At 54.1% G+C, this 9,478-nt stretch overlaps 1 protein-coding gene across 1 annotated transcript in view; it reads right to left on the bottom strand.

Moving 5' to 3' along the window:
• Positions 1 to 8,644, bottom strand: part of PTK7 (protein tyrosine kinase 7) — a 12,807-nt gene extending 4,163 nt beyond the window's left edge. The window contains exons 1-13 of the mRNA XM_009071213.1: positions 8,326 to 8,644; positions 7,702 to 7,804; positions 6,979 to 7,169; positions 6,173 to 6,320; positions 5,137 to 5,267; positions 4,598 to 4,864; positions 4,239 to 4,372; positions 3,714 to 3,849; positions 3,462 to 3,581; positions 3,140 to 3,289; positions 2,719 to 2,869; positions 2,168 to 2,295; positions 1,653 to 1,856 (exon numbers count right to left, since the gene is read on the bottom strand). Coding sequence (XP_009069461.1) covers positions 1,653 to 1,856; positions 2,168 to 2,295; positions 2,719 to 2,869; positions 3,140 to 3,289; positions 3,462 to 3,581; positions 3,714 to 3,849; positions 4,239 to 4,372; positions 4,598 to 4,864; positions 5,137 to 5,267; positions 6,173 to 6,320; positions 6,979 to 7,169; positions 7,702 to 7,804; positions 8,326 to 8,644 — 2,182 coding nt within the window. The remainder of the gene's footprint in view (positions 1 to 1,652; positions 1,857 to 2,167; positions 2,296 to 2,718; positions 2,870 to 3,139; positions 3,290 to 3,461; positions 3,582 to 3,713; positions 3,850 to 4,238; positions 4,373 to 4,597; positions 4,865 to 5,136; positions 5,268 to 6,172; positions 6,321 to 6,978; positions 7,170 to 7,701; positions 7,805 to 8,325) is intronic.
• Positions 8,645 to 9,478: the final 834 nt, after the last annotated feature.

Genomic DNA, 9,478 nt, shown 5'->3' with positions numbered 1-9,478 from the left:
GCCAGATCTTTGAAGACCACGGTGAAGGGAATGACTCCACTGGAGATGACAACAAACATAAACCACTTCTCCAAAGAGGCTATAGAAGTGTCAAAAAGGAGTGTAGACATCTGGGCAACTGAGTCTGCCTGTAGCAGTAAGGATGCACCTCTCTGACAGCTAAAATGGTTCCAAATGAAGAGAATAAGAAGAGGCAATCTGTGGCAGAAGAAATAATAAAGACAGGCCAAGATAAAAACCTGAAACCACTTCAACAAAGATTAAAATCAACCCTTTCCCAGGAAGAGAATGCTGGTCAGTGCCTGCTGACACAGGTGAGCAGCCTGTGACTTGTCCACAGGAAGAGCTCACAGCAGTGACAGCAGCAGAGGACAAAGCTGCAGAGATGCTCCTGCATCCCTGCTCCCAGGAGGTTCCACACAGCCATACTTCGGGAGGTTTGGCGCTGTTCAAAGTACCAATGCAAGAGGAAAAGCAAGAGACAAACCCTGTGGTGAAGTTTTGCCAAGCCCTCACAGCCCTCACATGACCAGGATATGGCTACGTGCTAGAGAACTGTGAAACATCTGCAGTTATGGGGTGTATGTATGGGGAGATCCAGGGGATTAAGGGCTGCAAACTCCATTACAACCCCGTCACTTACTACTCCTCATTGGTATCCGTGATGCAGCATCCTCCAACAGACACACAGAAGGCAGAAACCAGCGTAGTACAACATGCTGCCAATGTGGATAGGATGCTGCTGGCAGCTGTTTGCCAAAGCTGCCAATGTAGCTAAGTAGCAAAGGTACAGACCAGTTGCAGCCAGCTGCAGAGTGACACTGAGCACTGGGAGGTGCAGCCAAAGATACAACATGAGGCCTGGGGACAGCAACCTGAATGTCCTATCCACAGTGGTGGGCTCAGCCAGCTCTGTGGACAGGGAACTGAAGCCAGTGCAGGGCTGGCAACAGGACACAGCACAGCTGTGCCACTCTGCAAGGAGGATGTACCAAATCCTGTCTGGGGCTCCCCATCTCAGAAAGGCAACAACACAACCAGAAAAGGCACACACAGGAACAACCAGACGTACAGAAGAGCTGTGTGTTCCATTGCAGAGCTGGTAAGTGACAAGCTTGAAAAGCAAAGAGAGAGTTTTTAAATAACCTGTTATGCTCCAGAAGTCCTTGCTGGAGGATGCTGTAGGTGCTCAAAGCTTATAAGGGTTTCAGAGATAGCAGGGTGAGTTCAGTGAAACATCTTCACTTCAGCACCAGGAGCTGCTGAACTGTGATTTGAAGAGCCCAGCACAGCATTACTACTGCATTACATCATAACAGAGATCCTTCCCTCCCCTGGTGTATGTGATGTCATGTACAGGTGCTGGGATGCAGGAGCAATACATAACTCAGCAGAGAGATATGGCCACAACATGGGGCTGGGATGCAGGTTTCACAGTAACTTGCCTGTTTCTCACCTGGCAGCTGATCTCTGCCACCAGCCATAGCCAGAAACAAGAGCAAGAGACTCCAAGGGTAAGGAGTGGACCCCTATTCCCCGGGAGCTTCCTGCCCCTCAGCCCCTCTGGCATAGGCATAAGGGGCCAGCAGTAAAATCCCAAACCCCAGAGGAGCCAGCAGTGAAGCCCCCACCCTCATGGGGGCCAGCCTCACCATTCAGACACTCCATTTCTGGCTCCTCGCCCTCTGGGTGCTTCTTCAGCCTCTTGGCTTTTCTTCGCTTCTTGCAGTAGAACATCAGCCCCAGCACGATAATAATATAGGCAACAGCTGCCCCAACTGAAAGCCCAATGGTCTGTATCATCTTGTAGGGTGTGTGGCTGCCAGGTCCCTCATCCTCTTCTGCTGTTGGCTTGTCTGTGGGGCAGACAGTATCAAACCCATGAGTGTGCAGAGGGATTTCCCAAATCCTGCTTGGGAATGTGCTGAAGAAATGAGAAAAGCCCCACCCCCCATCTGGTGCTGTGGACAGCTCCTCAGTCACAGCACACTGGGCACATCCCACGGCACACTGTGCTGCATCCCAATGGGGATACGACCCAACAGCCACTGTGACCACCTGGTAGACATGACCTGACACGCAGCACCCACCCATAGGGCCAGAAGAAGGGCCTAGAACTGTTGGGGATTCCAGGAAGTCACATCCCAACACTGGGCACCTCCCTTACCTACAACATACAGGAAGGCCTCACGGTGCTTGATGTTGCAGCTGTTGCCAGCGATACAGGTGTATTTTCCAGAGTCCTCAGTGGTGACGTCGTAAATCACCAGGGAGCCATTTGGCATTATCTGAATCCTGCTAACCACACACAGACCTCTTTGCAAACACCAGAGGGATGAGGCAGGCTTGGGGCACCTGCAGTCGCACCTCCCCAGGATGCCTCAGCCCCATGTCCCCAGTGCAACTGTCTTCAATTTCAAGCTGTGCAACCACCAAGAACAAATGACTGCAGCTCAATCACGGCCTGGCAGGCTGTGGCAGAAAGGGTAACCCTGGGGACAGAGGAGTCCAGGCCCTGGCACATGGAGGGAGGGCTGGGAGCCCAATATTGCACCAAGAAGAGGATGCTGGCCAGAGCCTGCTAGCACAGGTGAGCAGCCTGTGACTCATCCACAGGAAGAGCTCACAGTAGCTAGGAGCCCAAGACTGCACCACTGGCACCTGCGTGCTGCGTAGGCATGCTACACCACATTTCAGTTTGGAATGGAGGCTGTGTACCTGGGCAGAAGCTTGCCAGGATCCAAAATCTTGTCCTTCCCTTTCCACTGGATGTGCGGTATGGGATCTCCCTCTGCCTGGCACTGGAACATGGCTGTGTGTCCCTGGTACACTGTTGTGGGCTCTGGCTCCAGCTTAAAGGTGACATAAACTGGAGGCAGAGAGGCCAACACAAATGCTGTCAGCTCCTGGGAATGGTGCTGAGCTCCCATAAGCGATCAGGGCCAGCACTGGTACAATGGCACATGCCTTCTCGGGCTGTGCGCTGACAAACCAGACACTCGAGTGCCACGGGGCACTGCTCAGGGTCAGGTCAGACATTTTTTCCTCTGCAGGGGCATGCCAGCTGAGTGCCACCCACACAAAGTCACTGCAAGGCCAGCACAGCAGAAAACCCACCTGCCAACTGCAGAGCCCTCACCTGCTACCATGAGCTGTACAGTGGCACGGATCTCGCCCTGCGGCCTGTTGGAGGCGATGCATGTGTAGTTCCCTGAGTCGCTCCTGCTCACCTTGTGGAAGGACAGGATGCCAGCATTGTGACTGACATGGGATGGCAGGCTGCTCCCATCTGTAGGACACAAGAAGACAGATGCAGCAGTCATGCATGAAGCACTGTGCCACATAGCAGCTTTTCAGGCAGCCAATAGTACCACTGCTTCACCCACACTGGAGGTGGGACAACAAAAAGTTCTCGGGGCCCCAGATCAGAAACAGACATATCACATCCAAGTCCCCCTTACCTGTTTTAGTCCACTGGATGGTGGGTTTTTCTCGCCCAGTGGCTGAGCAGGACACTGTAACCTCCTTATCAAACTCCATGCACTGCAGTGGTTGGGGTGGTGGGGTGAACTTCAGCTTCTCTGCAAGAGATAGATATGCTGTTTAGGCCCCCCCAGTCACAGGAGGGACTGGAGCTGCAGGTATCACACCTGCACCTCACCAGGCAAAAGAGCTCCCAACAAGGGAAGGACATGGGGTGCTTCTCAGTATACCCAGCACGTGCACCCGTGCGTATCCCTCGATGCTGCCTGCTGGTGTGCTGCTCACACACTTGTACATGGTCCCATCATACACCTCCACGTTGTTGATTCGCAGTGTCCCGTTGTCAGAGATCTCAAACCGCGAGTCCTGCCCAGAGGGAGGGAAGGAGCGCGGCAGAAATGACACTGTCACCAGCCCTGGGCTCAGATCTTGCTTGTGGCACTTCTGACAGTTCACATGCCCACACCATGCTTCAGATAGATACATCCCTGCTAAAACCCACATGGAGAACTGAGACAAGCTGGAGTGACCTCTCTCTTGTCACTGCCCCAAAAGCACAGGGCTGACTGCCAGCCAAATGGCGAGAGACGGCCAGCTGTGCTCCCACAGGTAAGTAGGATGGACATGGTGCCAGGAACACGGACAGTGTGGGCATGACAGGGATGCTGGGCCTAGGAACAAGGTGAAGAACAGCAGCAGCAGAGCAGGTGCCCAGAAGTGCCCATGAGCAGCAGGGACTTGCCCCATCACCTCACCTCAGAAATGGAGATGCCGTTGCGGTACCAGGTGACAGTGGGTTTCAGGGAGGCCTTGCTGAGGCAGTGCAGGTATCCTGGCTTGCTCTCCTCCAGCTGGCTGTCCTTGGGCATCTCCACCCACTTGGGTACCGCTGGTCACGAAGGCAGAGGGTTACACAGGGCCACTCACCATCCCTCTGGCCCACACCACTGCAGACCAGGTAGGCAGTGTGCAGCCAGCCTTGGGGCCCCGCAGCTCAGCCATGAGAGGGGTGCCTCTCTGTACCAGTGAGGTGATGCACCATCCTGCCCCAGCTCACCCTAACCCCCTATCCAGCCCCTTCTCTGCTCCCAGCCCTTCTCACAAAGTTGCCTACTAGCCACAGTGATGCTCAGCTCCTGTTTCTTCTCTCCAGCCTTGTTGGCAGCATGGCACGTGTAGGTCCCTGCATCCATCTCGGTGATACTGGTGAAAACAAGCTGCTCTGCCTCTTGGTACACCCTGCCAGCAATGGGAACTCGTTCCTGGTTCCTCTCCCACCAGACCTGGGGCGCGGGTATGCCTCGTGGGGCAGTGCAGGATATGCGGTGCCCATGGTTCGCTGTCAACACCTTCGGGGAGAAGGGTGCCATTTCTTCGATCTCTGAAAGGAGCAATAGACAGTAGGGCTCAAACAGGGCTGGAACATGTAGCCAACCCACCAGCACCATCATTCACATGGCAGGCATCATCTGAAGGAGAGAGCACACAAGCTGTATTTGCTCCCCTTACCCAGGCAGCAAGGACGAGCCATTTCACAGGCAAACCAAGCAGTTTTCCATGTACTGACCCACTGCTATATTGTCACATAGCTCCAGAGTGGCACTGTAACTCTGGGACCCACTGCCCACCCTGTCACCAGCCCCAGGACCTCACCTGCTAGCCGCAGAGTCGCCTTCAGCACAAGAGCTTTCCCCCTCTGCCCATGGCCAACACACTTATAGACACCAGTGCTGCGAGCCCTCACCTGGGTGATCAGCAGGGAACCATTGGCAAACACGGTGGTCCTGGGCACATGGGGGGAGACGAGGCTCAGTGGGCATCTCTGCAGGACATGGGCCAGAGCTACAGCCCTGCAATGCCCTACATGAGCCCATGAAACCGAAACCAAGTGATGAGCCAAAGCTTCCCAGTGTGGGGAAGGAGCACACACAAACAAGGGGCACATTCTTGGGACCAGGTCTTTTTCTTGGTGAAGAGCTGGCTCCCACCAAAAGATGCATCACCAAACTGGGCCAGCTCTGGAAGTGGGCAAAGCCAGGAGAGGGGCAAGGGCACAAGGTGGCGCCCAGGAGCTACCAGGCCCCTGGGCACCCCGGATAGCACTGCCTGCCTTGTGCAGTCTGGCTGAGGGACATCCCGGGCTCCGGGATCACTATCCCCAGCTTTGTGGACTGCCCCATGCTTAGGGTGTCTGGGGCTGAGAAACATTCCTGGCTCACAGCCATGGGCTCAGCGATTGATGTGCAGATGCTGGGCTGGGAGGTGACCCCAAGTCTGGGAATCACCACGTGTGTGCATCTGGTACAGGGACACATCCCTGACTCTGTGAATTGTCCCAAGTGAGTGTCCGGATTGAACTGTCCCTGGTTCCATGAAATAACCACATACAGACATCTGGGGCTGGGAGACATCCTCCAACTGTTAAGGACGATCATGTATGGCCATCTAGAACTGACAGCCCAACAGACTCATTTGAGGACAAACTGTTCACTGAGTCCTATGTGATAAAAGCCATGCACAAGTCCCAGCTAAACCCAAGCCAGCTAAGCTGAGAAACATATCCCCATGGCAAGCCTGATGTTGAATGCTTGCCCTCATGCATGGACAGGGTTTGGCTTCTCTGTGTTGCTTCTGGAACATGGTGCCCCTCTCCTGCCAGCCCTCCCCACATCACTGGCATCCCTATTACTTGGATCTGTTTGTGATGGGGTTGTCTTCAAAGAGCCATTCCTGTGTGGGAGGGGGCACTGCTGCAAACTGGCAGTCAAACATGGCCTCTTCATTCTTGGTCACGATGAGGTCTTGTGGGACGATCAGTGCCTGAGGAAAGCTCTCATCTGCAATGGCAGAGACCACAGGAGGGTGAGAGGAGCAGAGCAGCCTGTGATGTCCTCTCACCTCTGCTCTGAGGGAAGCTCAAAGAAGATCTAGGTGCACCCCGTTAGCCTGAAGGAGCTGGACATGCCAGCACTGCTGAAGTTATGGAGTCAGAGCCTAGGACTGCATGCAGTATTTGCTCTGGGGAAAACCCCTTCTGCTTCCACCAAGGCCCTGAGCACCCTAGCTCCTAGCAAACAGATCAAAGCTGTCACTGGACTGCAAATTCCCTTGTCCAACTCCAAATACCTCTCTAAGGTCAACATTTCCTGGTCTCCTTGGGTCTTGCCTCCAAAGATCAATGGGGCATCTACCCCATGGCACTGAAATTGGCAAACCCAGCAGTACCTACAGCCCCCAGGGTCCAAACTTTGTGCTCCAGTACCAGAGATGACAGCATAAAACTGAGGGGCAAATTAACACCTATAGACAGGGAAGGTTTTCAACCTGGCCAGGATTTGTTAGGCCTGCCTCTGGCCAGAGGCTTTGCACAGAGAAAGTCACACTAGCCTGACACTTCCCTGCAGCCTGTCTCCTGTCCTGCAGCAGATGGGAGGCTGTTAGCAGGGCAGTAAAATATCCAAGCCTCCAGCCCTGAACAGCTGAGGGACAACTCACCGATGACATTTAGTGTGAAGTTGTTCTGGCTGCAGATGAATCCAACGGCACTGCGGGCACAGCAGTAGTAGAGCCCGTTGTCATCAGGGCTGGCACTCTGCAGGGTCAGTGTTCGCTCCTTGTTGCTGACAGAGTAAGTGCTGCGGCTGTCAGGGAGGGGGATACCATCCCGAAACCACTGCCATGTGGGGCTGCAAGACAGGGGCAAGATGGTGACCAGGTGCAGGGCACTGGCAGGGCTCCCCAGAGAGCAGATGTGCGGAGGAGACAGCCTGGAGATGGCCTGTTTCCCTGGCTCTCCATCCCCACTGCTGGCCCCGACACAGACATGAAGCCATGAGACATGCAGCCAAGTGGATGGGACATGACTGGACAGCAACGAAGAGTGACTGCAGCACACCAAGCAGCTTAGCGACTGGACTGTGACAGCCCATTCTTACTGTGCTCCTTGCTATGCGGCTCTGAGGAAGCCGTTTGCCTTCTCCCACGGTGCTCAGCCACAGGCTCAATCCTGCCTTTCGCCTTCCCTAGATTCTATTGAATTCTTTCAGGAGAGAGGAGAGGGGTGGGGGGGAGGAGAGAGAGAAGGGGTGAGGAGAGAGAGAGACAGAAAAAGAGAGAGAGAGAGAGAGAGAGAGAGAGAGAGAGAGAGAGGGGAAGAGCACGCAGCCAAGGTGCAGGGGGACCCCTGGCAGGGTCCACTCCTCAGGAGGCAACCCTTACCGCGGGTGGCCATCGATGTGACACCGCAGCACCACTGTGGAGGAGGGCTGGATCTCAGCTACGCTGGCCGGCTGCTTCAGCACCACACTGCCTGTCTCAATCCCTGTGGGATCAAAGAATATCAACACAGCTGGCTCTCCAAACCTACAGAGCCTGGGTGGTGAGTCACCAAAAACCAGAGAAGGCAGCAAGGGCACAAGCATGCTTAGGGCCAACATGGAGTAAAGGGACACCCACACTGCAAAGGTCCCACTTTGCCCTATGTAGCTGTTCTCTGAGGGATAAGAGGAGCTCTGAAAGGGCTCAGGACACGCTGCACTAACGTCCCCGTTCCATGAATACAAATGGGAAAGGTGGCAGGAGAACGCATCTCTGACAGCCTTGGGGGCACCAAAAGACAAAAGAGGTCTAGAAGGCACGATGAACATGGTAGCTGGAGAGGAATCCTACTTCAACTGTCCAAGATGTACAACCCCTGTCTGACCCCCACTGCCACAAGCATTAGCAGGCAGCCTGGCAAAGCTGTTTCCAGACTTGCACCCACCCAAGAGAGTGCTTTTCCTTGTCCACAGTGGGCAGCACCAGGCTATGGTATATGCCTGGCTGCCTTCACCATACACTCACACTTGATATTGAAAGATGCATTGGCTGTGTGGGCCTCCTCTCCAGTGAGCACGTTCCTTGCTAGACACTGGAAGACTCCAGCATCCCGGTGCCGATCCACAGCAGCAAACTGAAGGTTGCTGCCTTCCTTGAAGCGCTGCTCTGTGTCCTGAACGGGAAGCCCGTTCTGCAGCCATTCAAACTCCACATCTGCTGGCTCCTTCACCTCACAGCGGAGGATGGCACTGCGGCCATGCAGGACGTCCTGGGAGTATGGCTCTTTGGTGAAAAGGATTGTTGCCTGAGACCCCACAGCTGCAAGATAGACAAAGGATAGCATGTTTAGACCAAGGGGAGGGGGAGAAGGGGTCAGGTAAGCATATATTGTTCTCAAGGGTCTCCAGAGAGTCAAAATCACCGTTTCAGGAGAAACATACCCCAAAGCACACCTGCTAAAACCAATCCAGAGTTTAACAGATCTGTGTTCAGATTCCAGCACAGCTGCTTTAAGCCTCTCTTCAGTAATCCCTGGGATAGGGCTGCCTGAGCTTACCACAGCCAAGGAGAGCCCTCTGCTCCCTGAGGAGGGGCATTAAGAGGGAGCTCCAAAGATCCATCTCTGAGTGTCACACTTCCAGCCTGAACAGAAATGTGTCTGTTCTGGGAAGTCAGTCACCCAAACACTGGAGAGTTCAGATGTCTCTTTGAGCATTTCTTGTACTGTTTTTTGGGATGCATCCAAAGTCCCAGCCATGCATCAAGACTGTCCCAGATCAGAAACACCCACAGTCTGTTTCTAGGCTTTCCTCAAAGTTTCTCTCCTTGGATTATGTTTCCATCTCACCTTCACATCCACAGAAATTACCCAGAACACTGGTCTAGAACAAGGATTGTCTACGGGAATAAACACAGCATCTGCTGGAGCACAGCAGAAGAGGATGCAGCAGTGACACCCCAAACTTGTGTTGGTGACTCAGCCCATTTGCAAGTAGAAGTGGAAACAAGAAATTGCAATAGTTGACCTCAGGGCCTGATAGCAGCCTGAAGGGCTGGAAGCATCGACAGAAGAGACAAAGAACCTTCCTTGGTGCACTAATGCCCACCAAAAGCTCAGGGCTCTGGGAAACAGAGCTACCAGTGCTTCCCTAGGCCATGTCTGACATGGCTGCTGAGG

The sequence above is a fragment of the Acanthisitta chloris genome, unplaced genomic scaffold (genome assembly GCF_000695815.1).
Source record: "Acanthisitta chloris isolate BGI_N310 unplaced genomic scaffold, ASM69581v1 scaffold4763, whole genome shotgun sequence".
Lineage (NCBI taxonomy): Eukaryota > Metazoa > Chordata > Aves > Passeriformes > Acanthisittidae > Acanthisitta > Acanthisitta chloris.
The sequence above is the reverse complement of the archived record's forward strand: the minus strand, read 5'-3'. Positions and strand labels throughout refer to the sequence as shown.